General features: G+C 37.8%; 1 protein-coding gene across 1 annotated transcript in view; it reads left to right on the top strand.

The window, feature by feature from the left end:
• The first annotated feature begins 1725 nt into the window (after positions 1-1725).
• The window catches only part of NECTIN3 (nectin cell adhesion molecule 3), a 122779-nt gene continuing 106183 nt past the window's right edge, over positions 1726-18321 (top strand). Inside the window, exon 1 of the mRNA XM_037055514.1 lies at positions 1726-2354. Within this exon, the coding sequence (XP_036911409.1) occupies positions 2195-2354 (160 nt within the window). The 5' untranslated portion in view covers positions 1726-2194. The remainder of the gene's footprint in view (positions 2355-18321) is intronic.

Below are 18321 nucleotides of genomic sequence, written 5' to 3'. Positions count from 1 at the left end.
TAGGGAATGGCTGGGGGATAGGAGAGGATGAAATTGGCTAGTGACATTAAATTTTTGGTTAACATTTAACTGAGTATCAACAACGTATTAATAAAGTGGCTATGTTAACAGATAATTGGCTAGTCGCTGAGCAGTTGATTCTAAATTTAGCAAAAAAGGAACAATAAATTTTCTCAAGGGAATTGGTGGTGTCAGCAGAACTTAGGAATGTCACAATAGCTACATTTCGTCAATTATGATCATCATCTTCAGAGGATTTCCTGGAGCGTCCGCGGGGCAAGGTTTAGTCATAAGTGCACCCTGAGAATAGGTGATGGAAAGGAGTGGCTACCAGAGACAGGCTTCAGGAGAACGGCAGAGGCAGGAAGGAGTAGAGTGGAAGAGAGAAAAGGTGGCAGAGGAAGCGAGGTTCTAAACCAAGAACTAGAATGGCAGGTGGAAGTTAAAAAAAATAGGTGGGCAGAAGGGTAGAATGGTATGTAGTCTTGGAGGCGGGTAAAACACTGTCAGTGGGTGGAGGGTGGGAGACCCTAGTGATTGAAAGGGAATGACAGTGTGATCTTGGCGGCAGGCAATCATTTAGTTCAGCTGAGACAGGCGGCTAAATCCTAGCTCGACTTTCTCATTGGAGCGTGCCTGTGCCTATCCGTGGAGATGGCAAGATCTAACGTAAAATTAATGGTGTCAGGACTTGAGGACTTGTGTCCTTTGCCTTCAGTTCCCCCTCAGGACAGATCAAATTGCCCACCACCCCGGAAGAACCGCCGGTGGCTCTGCCTCCAAGGTCAGGCCACCAGAACTGTGCGAGGCGCGCGATGAAGAGGGCAGAGCGAGCAACCTTTCTGGGGTGAGGGAGGGTCTGGTGGACCACAGACGCTCTTCCTAAGGGCAAAGGTTGAACACTTCCTAAGGTCGCTTTCCCGCAGTAAGTTCAAAGGAAAGCAAGTAATGAGAATAAAATTACACGTGCGAACATGCAAATGAAACAAAACTAAAGAAAAACACCACCGCACTAGAGGCGCTCCGATGGGGGAAATCCATGGCCTCCTGTTGCCAGTCGCCAGGCGAGGACAGATGACAGCCCGGCAGCCGGGAGACGCAAGAGAGGGAAAGCAAATCTTCTGGGGTCCCTCTCCTCGCCCGGCCACGCTGACCCTTCCATCGAGCCGATCGCCCAGTGAAAGAAGCAAGGAAAATGCCCGTGCAAACGTGCCTCAGCGGGCTAGGGGGAAGTGGGGCTGGAAAGAAGGGAGGAATTCGAAGAGCAAAGCTGTCCCGGGAAGCAGGAAGGAGGACAAAGTCTTTCAGCCCCTTCGCGCCCGTGGCGAGGAGATAGATGACTAGTCCAGCAGGCTGCGTCCAGCTTCCTAAGTAGGCAACGGAAGGGTAACCCCATCTTGCCTTCCCCTTCCAACACCCTCCCAGTCCCGAGTCCCCGCCAGAGGGAGAGCACTGCCTGGGTGAGGCCAGCCACGAGCCCGACAGTCCCGCCACCGCCCTCCGCCTCCATCTGTGCCAGGGCAGCGGTGGACCCACGAGGGGCGGGGTGGGCGAGACCATTGGAAACGCTTGGAAGGGGGGTAGGTTGCTGGAATGAGGGGCGGAGCCTACTAATCTATTCCAGATTTTTTTTTGTCCTTTTTAGAGCCCTGCTTTGGGAGAAACCCCGTTATCAAAGCGGAGAGAAGAGATTTTTGTGCGTGCGTGAAGGGGGCGGAGCTTGTGTAGGGGAGCGGGGTGGGAGGAGACGCGGCAGGCAGTCTGGGATCAGACGGGAGCTGGAGTTGGCGTGGGGCGGGCGGGCGAGTTCTTGGGCCCGCTCAGAGGGTCGGCTTCCTCTCCCCCCCTCCCGCACAGGGCGGGGTGGTGCGTTCCGAGTTCCCAGGAGTTCCAGGCGGGCGGGAGCCGGGGGGGGAGGGGAGTGGCGGCGGCGGCGGCGGCAGCGGCGGGCGGCTCCCGCCTCAGCTTCGGCAGTGGCGTCGGCGACGGCGGTGCCGAAGCACCCGCTAGCGCTCCGCTCTGTGTCAGCCGGCGGCGGAGGTTCAAGAACCAAGAGTTAGGGACGCGCGCGCTGGTCCTCCCGCCGCCGCCGTGCCGCGGCCGCTACTGTCGCCGCCCGGAGCCTGAGGCGCCGGGTCCACGGGAGCCGGTGGGGGCCGGCGAGCGAGCCAGCGGGCCGGGGGGAGGGTGGGGAATGGCGCGGACCCCGGGACCGGCTCCGCTGTGTCCCGTAGGCGGCAAAGCACAACTTTCCGCCGCTTCTCCCCCCGGATCCTGTCTCCTGCTGCCGCCCCCGACGCCGCCGCCACTGCTGCTCCTGCTCTTCCCTCTGCTTCTCTTCTCCCGGCTCTGTGGTAGGTGAACTTCGGCGGCCAGCGTGGGCTGAGGGAGGCGCGACCGAGGGTCCGGGCACCGTGGCCGGGAAGGCGCGGGCCGCTTTTCCCAGCGGCTAGGCGGTTGTGTCTGGCAGTTGGCTGCGCGAGCGGGCGCCGCAGACTTTTGTTGGAAACTTTTCCCCGCGCCCGGGGCGAGAACCGGGCAGGCCCGGGGCCGGGGCAGCGAGTGCGACTCCCGCCGCCCGCTCCCCTCCTGACGGCCAGGGTTCGGCGGTGCTGCTTTTCTGCCCGGACTATCTCCGTGTGTGCCCCGAAGACCGTTACTTCCTCGCTAATTCGAGCCAGAAGCCGGGAGCAGGGACTGGAGGGCTGGGTCCGAGGTGCCGGGAAGCACATTTGTCGCCTCCCTTTTCCCCGGTGAAACTTGAACCGTGAGCCTAGATACCCTTAGGGACCAGAGTCCGACGGAATGAAGTCTTCGGGTCCACCCTGGAGAAGGCACCATATTAGCCCACCCTGCAGCATCCCCTGCAGTCAGTTTTCTTAGCTCCTCCGGCCAGGTTCGGCTCTGGCTGCTTCTGGATGGCTTTGTATGGAGCTTGGCGCTGCCTTCCTTTGTGGGACGTCTCTCGCACCCCACTGCCAGTCTTTATTTTTGCAAGCCCTGTTTGATTTATGTATTACATACCTTATAGCGTCGCCTGTGCCCATCTCTTCTGATCACCATGAACCACATGGCTCTTCCCTGTCTCTTCCCTGGTGTTTATGGTACAGTTTTCCTGTCACATTTGGGAGCTAGTAAGTTCTGTTCCTACGTGTTGGAAGCTAAACATCTACTTGTTAAGGACAGAATAAAAAATACCTTTCATACAAGAAAGGTGGACAAAAGTGGTGATAGAAGGCGATGATTTGGCAAAACAAGGCTGCCAGCCTTTGGGGAATAGCTCTATCTGTCCTTTGGTAATACTGAAACACTGCAGGACCTTATTCATTCGAGGCTTCTTACTTCATGAGGGAGGTGTAGAAGCAAAATTTACGTTTGCTCAGAGTGGTTACCAAGACTTTTTTACTGGTATTTGAGTCTACTGTTGGATCTCAGTGTGTAATGAAATCTTAAAAGATACCCGAAGTTTTACCAATACTCCTGAAAAGGAAAGATGTGTGCAGATTTCTTGGACAGTGGTGTAGAAGCGACTCCTGTTTTGGGGTAGGTGTGTCAAGGTGGTTGGTTATGAGAGGCAAAGATTTCAAGACATTGAGTGCCCCTTATAGGCTGCAGTTCACCATTACGTTTCAAGCATTGTAATGAGTTTCTGATTTACAGAGTACACGATGATAAGCGGCATGTTGTTTAATCTACAGTGTTTTGTTTGTTTTTGGTAGCCCCACTCCCCAGATGTTTGGTTCCACCACAGAATTCTTAATGTTTATTACTTCTTTGAATTGATGCAAGATTGTAGGTTGAATTTGTGTAGTTCTTTCCATTAAGGAAGATCGTTGATTACAGTTGGGTGGGGAAAAAGTGTTAAAAGAGTTTGACTGTCTTGACCTAGGTTGTGTTAAGGGCTGACAGAATACTATTTGTATCTCCAATAAAGGCTTAAGTAGCTGGGCAGAAGCCTTATGGAAGACTGAAGTTAGGTAATATGTATAGCTAATACAAGGAAATAGAATTTGGGTAATAATTCACAGTTGTGCAAGTGAAGTGTTGATTGCTTTTTGAAGAAAAAAAGAGGTTTTAAAAATCTCCTTGATAATGTACTATAGAAGGGACTTAATATTTTAGAGTCCTAAAAATTCAGGCAAATGGACTGTGATTTAGAGGAGGTGTAAATTGAAGTTTTGGGTCAACTCTATAGTGGTAGAGGCAGGCAATAGCTTTGTGTTACTGTGCACTGCTCATTTTAACAGCTTCCTTTTTGGTTTATAGTGTTATAACACCCTGGTTTGTGAACCCTTATGATGAGTTTTTTTCCATCAACCTTTTTCTATTTTAAATTCAGTCTTTGAGTTAGGTACACTTGTGACTTATGGATGCTTAGTACGTATGGAAACAGAATTTTCTTCATGTAATGTGTTTGTTGATCTAACATTCATAGTACTGCTTACAGATTTGACATGTACTGATGTGTGAGTAGTCAGTTTTAGACTTGAAAAGATTTTTAGGCTTATTAGAAATGTCTATCTGATGATTTGTTAATAGAATACTTTCCTTTTGAAGTAATATACAGTTTTCTTTTTGCTGGTGCTTTTGATACATGGTTTACATTTAGCATAGTCTTAAGTATGTTCAACTTCTACAATATCATCTATTACCACAGGTAATTTTCATATCATGTTAATTTAACTGCTAAAAAATTTGCAAGTGATAGACTTGATATTTGAAAGCTATAAAAATTACATCAAATTTGCTGTTTGGGAATAGACATTAGCTGACTTACTTGAAGAATTTACAGGTGACAAACTGCCAGGTTCTGATATATATTTTTTTAAGCCTAACATATAGCTAGGTGTGAAGGTTAAAGAGACTAGATTTACAATACCACCTGACTTGATAAACCTCATTCATTTAATTCTGGAATTCCGTATTTCTTTATGATCAATTCATAAGTGATCAACTTTATTTCACTTTTCTTTCCAACATTTTCCTTGATGTAGAGAATATGATCAGGAATATAGTGTAATGAAAGAGAAGCTATACTATTTAACCTTAGTAAGTTCCTATTTGAATGTAGGATTTTAGTACTTCCAATTTCAGTAAGATTTATAGCTTAACATGGATGTTTAGAAGATTATAGAAAAGATCTAATGTGATTTTGAACCTTTAAGAGCACTTTCAGCACTTTTTATATTCCTGGCAAATGCTAGGTACTTGGGGATATAGAACACGAATAAAGCAGAATCCTGGCTTAAAGTATCTTATAACATTGTGGTAGGCATGAAGGGAATAGATGATGATTATAGAACAGTTTGGAGTTTATGAGGGAGTTCTGCATGAGATACTATGCCCAGAAGAGGGATCCTAACCAATTAGGTTATGATATATAAATGTGAACTGAGGGGGAAAAAAGACCAAAAACCTACTTTAGAAGAATAAGTTGAGTCAGATCTTCTTATTGAGATTAGACATTGTGGTATATGGTATAGGTTTGTGCTCTCTCTCTCTTTCTCTTTCTCCCCCTTCTCTTTCTCCCTTCTCCCCTCTGCAGTTTGGTTTAGATACTACATAATTTGATTCTGAAAAAAGATTGCTACTTACTAGATGTGTGATTGGCAAATTATTTAACCTCAGTCAATCTAAAGTTTCTCATCTTTTAAAAAAGAAATATATCACCTTGCCTATAGAGTTCTTGTGAGGATTAAATAAAAAAATGAAATAAAACACTTAGCAGAGTACATGCAATATAGTAAACATTCACATATTAGCATTTAGTGTACTGTGCATTAAAGTCAGCCAGTTTGCTATTCATCATTTTTTAATTCTACCATGATGTCTTGAATGATTGAGTTTTTAAGTTCATTCATTGACTTGCTGTGTTTGTACTTTACATTATTATTTTAAGTGTATAGCCCAGTCAGTTCTCTTTAGACATTTGTTAAATTTACTTCAGATAAGTGTACGGTGAAATCAACGGTATAATTATATGAAACCTAGTTGACTTCCCTTCATGATACAGAATGGATTTTAGGATTTGGCAGTTCATAAAGTAACTTAGAATGTTGGTGATTATTTTGAAAGTGTGGATTTGAAGAGGGGGGTCTCAATTTCATTTAAACTTTACTAAGTTACTTATAGTATTAGTTTGGAGGCTAAAATACGCATTGCATATTTGAATCTTTCTGCATCCTAAACAAATATAATTGGAAACAAACTTAAAAGCACGCAAAAAAGATCACATCTTTTCTTGTATTTAGCTACAGCATCCATAGGAATTGGAAAAAGGTGAGCATTTACCTGTGTGTTTGTGTGTATTTATTATCTTACCTTGTTTAAGTCACTTAGGCTTACATATATTTTTACATCTATAACTTAGTGATTCAACAACTCTGATGTTCATTTTATATTTATATAGTTAAGGAATAAAACTTATGGCTTAATACCTATTATTTGGAAATTATTGAAGAGAAGCCTGCTAAAAAGGAGTGTTTTGACATTTTGTAATTTACTCCTTAAAAATGAGTGAGTAAATAATATATTGCTGTAGTATATTCTGTAACCTATTAAGCTCTTCATAAAAACTGACAAGAAGTACTATATGTTTTTCAAAAGATACAGTACTTAATTAATCATAGTTATTAACATGAAATCAAATAACCCTTAAATCAGTAATGGAATGACTACTTAAGATAATTTTGTGTGCCAAGAACTGAAATCCAAAATCTTTCAAATCATTAATGTACTTTTGATTACCTTTTATATTTTTTTCTAAAATTGCCTGTCAAGTCTTGAAACCATATACTTCCCTAAATTTATAAAACTTGAGATTTTAAATTTTATGATAGGTTTTGACATAGTTTAGTAATTTATTTGAATAAAATTGTTATGAATCTTTATCAAGGGTGAGCTTTAAGTGTTTTCCAAGTGACTTACTTTTTAAAAAACATATTTATTTATTTTTAGAGGAGGGAAGTGAAGGAGAAAGGGAGAGAAACATCAATGTGTACTTACTCTCACACGCCCCCTATTGGGGGAACGACTTGGGTTGCAACCCAGGCATGTGCTCTGACTGGGAATGGGATCAGCCGCCCTTTGGCTCGCTGGCAGCTGGCCCGTGCTCTTATCCACTGAGTGACACCAGCCAGGGCAGTACAAGTGACTCACTTCTTACAGTGTAGGTCACTACTCTAAAATTTTAGTGAGAGCTGCCTTCTGAGACATAGTGCAAATAACATAGTTGTTTTAGAAAGGATATTGTAGTGCGTACTTACACTGTGATATTTAGCATCCAGGAGATTGTTTTTCTTGTAACCCTATTGACTACCAACATTCATTCTGTTAATTGAGATGAGTAGGAAAGAACTCTATTGCATTCTGAGTAGATATTCATAAACTGGAATTTGAGGCATGTGTGTAAACATACCAGCTCATAACTAGATTAAATGGCTAAGAATTGACAGCATGCTTTTTAACACTTTAGATAATTACTTTGTAGGTGTAAGATAGTAAATTGTGGCTTTACAAATAGGACAGGTGTAATAGTTTAAAAAACTATTTGGTTTTCTTTAATCTTAATCATTAAAAATAAAGTGAAACTTTTTCTTATTTTAAGTACATTGCCTATTAGTACTTATTGGCTCTCAAGCCTAAGTTTCTTTGGAAAAAATAAAAATTTTAAAGTCAGGAGGGGCTTATAAATCATCCTCCTTAACTAGCCAGGGTCAGCAAAAGTAGGACGTGCAGATGGATTCAAATTGTAGTTACTAGGATTCTTTTCCAAAACAACATTCCAGGCCCTACTATGGACTTACTGGATCACCAATTTTCGCAAGAGGGGTGGGGATTGGATCATTTGTATTTTAAGAGACATTATCAGATGATTCTTCCCTTTAAAGTGTTATTTTTACAGCATTTTTATTTATGATTTGACCAGATGTGATGGCTCTTCTGAGAGAAATAATACTCCACTATTTTGTTCACGTGTCCCTCTGTGGGTGGCATGGAGTCAACATTCAAGTTTTTTTTTTCCCTTCAAATTTCTTTATTTCAGTTGTTTAACAGCAAAATCAAATTTAGTTTAAACCGCACTGTTTAACAGAAATAAAATGTGAGCCATGTACATAATTTTGTTTTCCTGATTGTACAATATAAAAAGGAAAGAAATGGAGGAAATTAATCTTAATTTTTATGTAACACGTTATAACCAGAATATCATTTTAGCATGCAATTAATATTTTAAAATTAACATACATTTTCTTTCATAGTAAGTATTTGAAATATGGTATGAATTTTGTACTTACAGATTGATATTTGGACTAACTATATTTCATTTGTTCAGTAGTCAATTGTGGCTGGTGGCTATCATGTTGGACAGTGTAGGTTGAAACTATCATTTCTCTGGAGTAGGTTGTCCTTCTCTGGTCCTTATAAGGCCTAAAAGGACATTATTCTTCCTCTACCTAGTCAGATTTTGAAGTGCCCAGTTTAAGATTAATTTTGTCCATAAACCTTCTATACTATATCTTGTATAACTAATTATATACTGCAATTAATTAGTATCTAATTGTAAATTATTTTGTCATGTGTGCTCTTTGCAGTAAAGACTTTGCTTCAAGCTTCATTGTATGTATCATAGCACATATCGCAGAATAAATAATTTTTAAAATTATATTGATTTTAGCATTTGCTTTCTCACATTGTAATTGTTTAAGGAATTGACCTAATGGTATCAGACAGTACTTGGTTTATGATTTTTATCTCCCACGTTGAAATAAAATAAAAAAATTAGAGTAATAGCTATAATAAATGACTGTAAAAGCTTTTCTGAATTGTTTTATTTCCTATTCATCCTAGATATCTCTGAAATCCTTGGTCTCTGGAAGCCTGTCCTGTTTTGTGTTGAACAGTGTGACGTGCTCACTAGTGGGAAATGTGTGCAAATTCTCTTCCTTTTTTCATGCAATATTTAGAGCCATGTTTGCCAAAGTATTTCAGTGGAATACTAGTCTCAAAAGATAATGTTTTTGGAACAAAATACCATGGTTGAATACATTTGGGAATGGGAAAAACTGACCATATAGCCCCCTCATGGAAAGTCACTATGTACATTAGTTTGTCAACGGTCTAAGAAATTCTTCAGTAAAATATTGTTTTACACACTGATTAAACGAATTATTTTGTATGTGTGTAATATCTGTTCTGTGGCAGATAGTATGTTGTGCCAAACACTCTCTAGGAAATAGATCCTTAGAGAGGTTTGTACACTTGTTATTATTCTGCCTTGATGTTATTCCTGTTCCTATCTGCCAAGATGGGTGGAAATACACACATTCACACATGTGTGAATGTTTACTTAAACTAGAAAAAGGTAATAGATTTTAAATATATTGCTTGATGAGATAGTTCTTCATTGCTTTTTCTTTTTCTAAAAATTTTTTTTGCTTTCTTTAGTTTTGTTTACTCCCCATTGTCTTACCCATTTTGAATCTGAAGTGTTTGCAGAATTGACCTAGGATGAATACAGTTATTCTTGGGTATTGCAAAATCAGCTGTGCTTTATTTATCCCAGGATAGATGCAGCTCTATGAAGCATACCTCACTTGATGTACAAGATAGCTCACTCTGGGTTTGAGTTTTAGAAATAAATTGAGTAAATTTAAGATGGCTCATCTATTTTGTAATGAAAGTATAACAGTGCTGTTACTGGCAAGGATAAGAGAAAGCCCAAAGACAAATATATAGAAATAGCTGCACACAGCTAGGACTCAACTCAGTGTTTAAGAATATTTTATACAATTAAGAGTTTAATTCTCCTAATGGCTTTAATTCAGAGAAAACACCAAAAATATTAATGAAATGTCAGTGATTAATTGACAATTAATCAATTAATTGATTGATGATTAATTTTCTAAAGAACTATTTCTATAAGTTATCCATGACAGACATGATTGTTATTACTAAAATATCTCAGGCCATCATTTTTTAAAATGACCAATTTAGTCATAGCTACTGTGGGGTAGATTAACTTTCATTTCACAAGTGTCTTGTCATTATGAACTTGAAATCTGCTGATTTTATTTAGATTAGAGATAATCATTCATGACTGTAAGTTCAGTTTAATAATGACTAAGACAATAAACTGTCTAGTTTTAATCTGCTCAGAGATACTCTGGTTTCTTTACGTTAAATGCAAACTTTTTTTTTAAAGACCTCACTTTTTTTCTTTTTGAATAGACTTAAGTGGAAGAAGGTACATAGCTAACAGTTCTATCCTCACTAATGGCAAAGAGCAGGAACATCATAGCATTTTTCACTACACTATGAGTCTACATATGATAATGGGTGCAGCAGCTACTCTAAATCTCTGGTTTCTGCTTGTTAAACTTAAAGGAGGTAAAAAATTAACATCTACAAAAACTTTCACTAACATACAAATAATTCAGTTATTTTGAATATCTACTTTTTTAGTTGTTTCCCAGTCCTAAGCAATTCTGATATTACATATATATGAGTTTGATGATACAGTTTCATTTGCCTAGTTCATTATAGAATTAAAATTAATATTAAAATAATAGTAAGAAACTCCTATTATCTTTCAAGGTGTTACCTTGTGTTTATTGTACACTAGTACAATGATAAAGAATTTATTTTTTATCTTGTACAGGTAAGATAGCCCCTACATTTGACTGATTGTGAAAAACAGAAGGCATATCAAGGCTAGATTTAGTAATACTAATGAAGGCGTCTGTTATGACGCCTTCTGAGCAAGAAATAAACTGGTTAGACCATTGACATTCTTTTCTGTATTTAAGATAGGTTGTTTGTACTTTTTTTGGTGGAAAGACATTTTCAACTTTTAGATTTATAAACCAATTTGCAATTATGGCTGTTTTGAAGTCGTGCATTGTTTATCAAACTTATTTTTTCAATTGTGTTTATATATAGCTAAGCATTGATATATATACATTTTTGTTGTATTTTTAATTGATAGTGAAAATGTTTAAATATATGAGTAGTTGGTGAAGTTTGTATATAGCATGCTAAAATGTCTGTATTCTAAAAGCTTTAATCATAACAGCATTTGTTTAAAAAACAAACAAACAAATCTGAAGTTTCCTAAGAAAACATTTTTTTTTTTAGGATACTGCTGCCCTCTACAGTCATCTAAACTAGACACTAAATTTTTCTCCTGTCAGATGATTAAAATACTTACTTGACTTGTGAGCTTTACATTTTAGGAGTGGTTTGTATAATATTTACTGTTAAAATATCATAATGTTTAGTTATTCACAACAGTCAATCTCTGCCTGTAATAAAAAAATAAAGGGTTTAGAAGTTGGAGCAGGAAGTAGATTGGGGACTGTTGAGCATCAAACAGGAAACAGGTGATAGAGCACCAACTAAGTGCTAGGTAGTTTAAAGGATACCACAGTTGAAAAAGAGGATACCATAGTGGCTCCCCTCAACCTTATAAACCCCAATAGTAAGGCTAATGCTTTTAAAAATACATATGTAAAAGACATTTGTAACAGCATGCCAAGTAGTATGATACAACCTTAAAAAAAGATAAGTAAGGCTTGGGTTAGGGAAAGTGAATTAGAGGAGAAAATTTTCAGCTATGTTTTCAAGAATAGATTCAAGTTCAGACAGGTAGGCCTGGCTGGTGTAGCTCAGTGGATTGAGCACAGTCTTGTGAACCAAAGGGTTGCGGTTCGATTCCCAGTCAGGGCACATACCTGGGTTGCAGGCCAGTTCCCAGTGGGGGACACGTGAGACGCAACCATACATTGATGTTTCTCTCCCTCTCTCCTTCCCTTCCCCTCTAAAGATAAATAAATAAAATCTTCTAAAAGAAGTTCAGACAGGTGAAACAGTTTTTTCAAACAGAGAAGAGAATATTTATTAAAACACAAGCATTGTTACCCAGAAAGGACTATCTAGACCTCTTGGAGTCTTTGCCCTTAATAAATGTAATATTTAATTGTTAGGAGATTTGGGATTACAGAAGTGTGTGTGTGTGTGTGTGTGTGTGTGTGTTATAAACCCTGTTACTAACCTCTCTTAAAATGTTTCATCTGTAAAATATACAGAGTTGCTGTGAAAATTAAATGAAATCCTTATTAAACTGCTATAAAGTGCTTTACAAATATCACTAGCAAGGGAGAATAAATTGTCTTAGTTAGAAATATAAACAAAGTGTTGTGGGATGACAGAGGAAAGACCAGTTTAATTGGGAGTGGGGGGAGACTTAATAGAGGACCTAATTTTCTAGCTTATTATATTAAATGCTGTATTGAAGAATTTACTCAGATTCAAAGGATAACAAATACTGGGTTGGCCAAAACATTCATTTAGTTTTTTCTGTAACATAAAAAAGACATTTTCCACTTTCATTAATAAGTATATTCACTTGGATAGTTTGAGTATGTCTACTGTCTCTCATTGTAGTATAATATTGATCTCAATTAATGTCTTGATTTGATCGCTGTCAACAGGTCTATTTGATCGCGAAGCATCATCCAGCGAGAAATCTCGAGCATGAAACTTCACAAACCATTTTTAACATGTTCAATCAGTCACAGCAACTTCTCTGTACACTGAATAAGTCTTTTTTTTGCATTTCAGTTGTGTTTTTACCTTTCTTTAAATAATAAAGCATATGTTGAAAATGTTGCATATATTCTTCCATCTTTAATGTTAAAATTGGCTACACAAAAATTCACCAACTTTGATAAGTTTTACTTTTTAAATGCACTCTCTATGACAGTTGTCACAATACAACTTAACAAAATTGTTTCTAATAAAAAAGACGAAGTGCTACTAGAGCCATCTTGGAAAAAAAAAACAAGTGAACTTTTTGGCAACCCCATATTTGCTGCTGAGATGACTTCTATGGAAATTTTAATGAAAGACAGAGGAATGGATTGTAGCATACATTTTGGGGGTTCAGCCTTGACCATCTTTTGTCCATAATGCAGAGGAAAAGACAAATTGCCAAACAATGCTGAAAATTACTAGATATATAGTCTTAAAATATTCTGCCTCCTTTATCCCTTCCTCTTCTCCCCTCAACAGCGTTACATGTACAAAAGTGAAGCTGTGTAGTAGAAGGTCTAAGCTGTGCCTCTTGAAATTCTCTTGCGTAGAATTCAAAGTACTAGTACTAGCGCTAGTACTTTTTTTCCACCTCTCCCTTAAGTTACATTGTTAGAATTGGACCTGGAGAACAATTTGAAGCTACTTTTGTAGTCCAGAGTTTTCCTTTTCTAGACGAATCTGAGACCTATCAAGGTTATAATTGTGTTTATCTTTTGTCTAATCTGTGAAATTTTTCTTCAGATTTTGAACAGAAGAAAAATACTCCTAAATTAACACAGTGATTCTGGGACTTTTGAGTGGTATGTAAGTTTAAACATCTTTCCCATTTCCATTTATTGTCACTACTTTTGTTCTAGACATTTATTTCTCATGTTTAGTACAGTAACCTCCTATAATCATTTGATAGTGCCACTGTAACAAATTGCTATAAACTTGGTGGCTTAAAACAACAAATTTATAGTTTTGGAGTATAGGTATGGATAGGGCCACATTCCCTTCAGAAAGCTCTAGGGGAGTTTCTCCTCCTTGATTCTTCCAGCTTCTGGGGCTACAGATATTCTTTAGCTTGTGACTTCGTAACTCCATTCTCTGCCTTTGTCTTTACACAGTCTCTCCTCTGTTTTTCCTTTGTGTGTCACTTATAAGGACATTTTTCATAGGGTAGTCTGGCTCCAAAGTTCCTTTTTTATTAAACCCTGTTACCATTCACAATTTTAAGTCTCATTCTTGACTCTTGAGAAGTATCATACTACTGAACAATAAGCTCCATGTACTTGTTTAGAGGTGCCTCTTTTAAAACAGTGTGAGATTTTTGAACTAATGCATGTTGTATAAATATATACACACATATGTATATGTAAATATATGAGGTCTGTCTGGAAAAAGTCCAGCCATTGTTAATACAAGGGTGGTTTGCATGACATTGATATAACATGGCAACCAAGGAGAATGGACTGGAATGCGCATACGTGAACATAACTACTTACTTCACTCTAATAGTCAATGGGGATGGTAGGCACCACTAAGTGAGCATGTGTACTGTGTGGCTGTCACATTCAAAATGACTAAGCAAGTAGAGCAACAGATCTGCATCAAATTTTATGTTAAGCTTGAACATTACTCTGTGGCAGCCATTTGGATGATTCAGAAGGCAAGAGCTATAGGCGACTAAGTGATTGGTAGCTTCATCACAATGACGCATCCACTCACATATCACATCTTGGGCAGAGCTTTGTGGCAAAACATCAAATCACCCAGGTGACTCAGCCTTGTTACAGCCCAGATTTGGTGCCCTGTGACTTCTTGGTTTTCTCAAAACTAAAATCACCTTTGAAAGGAAAGAGATTTCAGAGTATCTTTGAGATTCAGGAAAATATGACAGGGCAGTTGATGGGGTATGAAACAACTCTGTGAGGTCCCAAGGTGCCTACTTTGAAGGAGACTGAAGTATCATTGTCCTGTGTACAGTGTTTCTTGAATCTTGTATCTTCTTCAATAAATATCTCTATTTTTTGTATTACATAGCTGTATACCTTCTGGACAGACCTTCATGTATGTATATCTATGTGTGTATATAAATTTTTATGTGAATTACAGAAGGTTATTTATGAGAATTGATAATACATCATTGTCTTTGAAGCACAAGTTCTTTAAAATGGCCTCATCTAAGAATATTTACATCACAGACCTTCCTGTTTTTATGTATCACTTATAATAAAGTTTAAAGTAAATTAAAGAATCAGAAGTAAATTCAGTAGTATGGTTAAATAATAATTTCTTTGGTTGAAAATTATTTATAGTTGATTGTAAATTTTACTGCTGGAATAACAGTAAAACCTAAGATAATATAATTACTATAGTATTGGGGAATACATTTTATTAGACTGATTAAAACAAATTTATTCAAAGAATTTTGTTTTTAAAAATTTGCTGAATTCACAGGTTGAAATAGGAATATATAAAATGAGCAAATTCTTAGTAATTGTTATAAAATTCTATTCTTCCATGCATTTCATTTCTGGTGGAAGTAGTGTTGACTTAACTACAGCCCCCTCCACCTTTTTATTTTGAAATTCTCTGTGCTTTTGAATGTCTCAACTAAAGCCCTTCTAGGTTTTCTTTCTGTGAAACATTCAGAATTTCTTTATAATGTGCTCAGCATTATGGAGTTGGAAAGATAACTTTTTGAAGCCAGGTGGCTTCTTCTTGTTCATGTTTTGTGACTGGCTACCTGATGAGGGCAAATCACTTCAGTCACTGTTAAATGAGTTTAGATAGATGCTCTATAAATTCTCTTCCCGATCTAAGATTTTGTGCTTCTGGTCTCAAAGAATGAATTATACATTTAAATATAAAGTAAATTCAAGTAAATGGAACATTTATTAACATTGCTTAAATTAAGATATTTTCTATATTTAAAATTGAAATAGCGGAAATGATATTTTAGGAAATAATTTTTAAAGCCTGAGTTCACTATCTAAATATTAGTAGAGATGATGTGGTAGTGCGGTAAAATTTACATTAATATTAATATATGGGAGATAATGTAGAAGTTTGCAATATTTATACTTTTTATTGCTGTTGGTCACATATAAATCATTATTATAGAATCTAAACTTCAAAAAATTAACTCTGAGGCTGATTTTTTTAGATTTGTAGAAAACTCTAGACTTGTAGTTAAAAGAAGTTAATCTTTATTGAACTTTCATCTTAGAATTGTGCTCTCTAGACCTTTCTGTAATGACACAATATACTATTAAGCTGTACTCTTCAGAATTATAGTCACTAGCCACATGTGGCAATTGAGCACTTTTGAATAGGTAGTGTAAATGAAAGCCTCAGTTTTAAATTTTATTTCATTTTAATTTAAAAACCATAGGTGGCTAGTGGCTGGAGCTGTGCTGTTCTAGGAAATTCTAAGCACTGTGCTAGAGGGAAATATAACACTAGTTCTAGTTTTTTACTATGTCATTTTGGTTACCGCCCTTTACCAATTTTGTATGGTTCGCAGGCCTGCGCTCAATCCACTGAGCTACACCAGCCAGGGCCTCCTTTACCAATTTTGGATTAAGCCTTCTTTCCAGTCTTATTTCTGTATTTTGACTTAACATTGAGTCTTTGCTTAGCTGGGAATGGTCTTCCTAGCCTATGAAAATCTTAGCATTCAAAACACATCTTAAATGCCACCACTTGCAAAGGATTTCCTGATCCTCTAGCCTAGATTGTGGTAAATAGCACTGTCTCCTATTACAGTAGTTCCCATTTATTGACCGCAGATATGTTCCAAGAACCCCAATGGATGCCTGAGACCATGGATTGTACCAGATCCTATATATATTGTTTTTTCCTATGTGATAACATTTAATTTATAAATTAGACGCAGTAAGAGATTAACAACAATTAAATTTATGGGTAGTGTATGTAGAATGTATATACTGGACAAAGGGGTGATTCATGTCCTGGAGAGATGGAGTGGAATGGCACAAGATTTCATCACATTATTCAGAACAATGCACAATTTTAAACTTAGGAATAATTTATTTCTAGAATTTTCTATTTAGTATTTTCAGGCCTCAGTTGACTTTAGGTAACTGAAATAATTAATAATTAACAATATTTTAAGTAGTAAAATATTTTTAGGCAATAAGAATTAAATAATTGTTGATTAATTATTAGGTAATAGTTAATTAATAATTTTTAGGTAACTGAAACCACAGAAAGCTAAACCATGAATGGAGTGAGGCTACTGTAGTAAGAAAAGAAGTTTCATTGCCATATTTACCAACCTGTGTGTGCTGGTAGATTGCCTGCTACAACAGAAGCACAAATGAATGGCTGATGGTATCCCTTCTAATCCTGTTCCATACGGTACTCTTTCCTCAGAGATATCACTTTAATGGTTGCCCTGCCTGTCTGTTCTGTCATAAAATTTTCTTTTAAATCATTTTAATATGCCCCATTAAAAATATCTTTTACCCATCATTTCTCTTGAGCTGTTGTTTGATCTCTGCCTGCCTTTATAGTAAAAGTACCAACAAAAGTTACCTGTGTACTAAGTGTTCTCCAGTCAGTCTCCTATTCTTCCTTTTTTGTAAAACAGTTTTACTGTGTATAAGTGACATGTAATAAGCCACACATATGTAAGGTGAACAATTTGATAAGTTTTAACAAAGTGTAGACCTGTTAAATCATCACTACAATGAAGGTACTGAATGTTATCCATCATCCCCAAGAGTTTTCTTGTGTCCTCTGTTAAATCATCTATCTTATCACTTCCTACTCCTTTTCCTTCATGTAAGCACTAATTTGGATCTGGTCACCAGAAAGTAGTTTGCATTTTCTAGCTTTGTATAAATGGAATCATACTCTTTGTACTCTTTATGTCTTCAAACATAATTATTTTGAAATTCACCCATGTTGTTGCATGTATCAGTTTATTTCCTTTTATTGCTGAATAGTATTTGGTTATATTTGTATTTTTAAAAACTTTATAATAGACTTTAGCTTTTTATTGCAGTTTTAGTTCATAGCAAAGTTGAATGGAAATTATGGAGTTCCCATATACCCCTGGTGCCCCTCTACCACCAGTACTGCCCCCACCCCTTCGAGGATAATCAATGGATAATCATCCCCTACTGAAGTGGTATTTTTATTACAGTCACTGAACCTACATTGACACATCATTATTGCCCAGAGGCCATAGTTTACATTACAGTTTACACTTGGTGCTGTATATTCGGTGTGTCCTGTCAAATGTATAATGGCATGCATACAACATAATAGTAACATACAGAGTAGTTTCACTGCTCTAAAAATTCTCTGGTTTCCATCTGTTCATTTCTCTCACTCCTCTAACTCCTGGCAATTATTAATCTTTTTTTTAGCCCCCCCCCCCCCCCAGAATATCATATAGTTGGAATCCTAGCCTTTACAGATCGGCTTTTTTAACTTGACAGTGTGCATTTAAGGTTCCTTTATGTCTTTTTGTGGCTTGATAGCTCATTTCGTTATAGCACTGAATAGTATTTCTTTGTCTCAACTTACCACAAGTTATTTCTCTTGAGCTGTTGTTTGATCTCTGCCTGCCTTTATAGTAAAAGTACCAACAAAAGTTACCTGTGTACTAAGTAACAATTGGTTGCTTCCAAGTTTTGGCAGTTATAAAGTTGCTATAAATACTGTGTGAAGGATTTTGTGTGGACATTAATTTTCAACACATTAGGGCAGATA

This window comes from Sturnira hondurensis, unplaced genomic scaffold (assembly GCF_014824575.4).
Source record: "Sturnira hondurensis isolate 20B ecotype Veracruz unplaced genomic scaffold, ASM1482457v3 Scaffold0000880, whole genome shotgun sequence".
Taxonomy (NCBI): Eukaryota; Metazoa; Chordata; class Mammalia; order Chiroptera; family Phyllostomidae; genus Sturnira; species Sturnira hondurensis.
The sequence above is the reverse complement of the archived record's forward strand: the minus strand, read 5'-3'. Positions and strand labels throughout refer to the sequence as shown.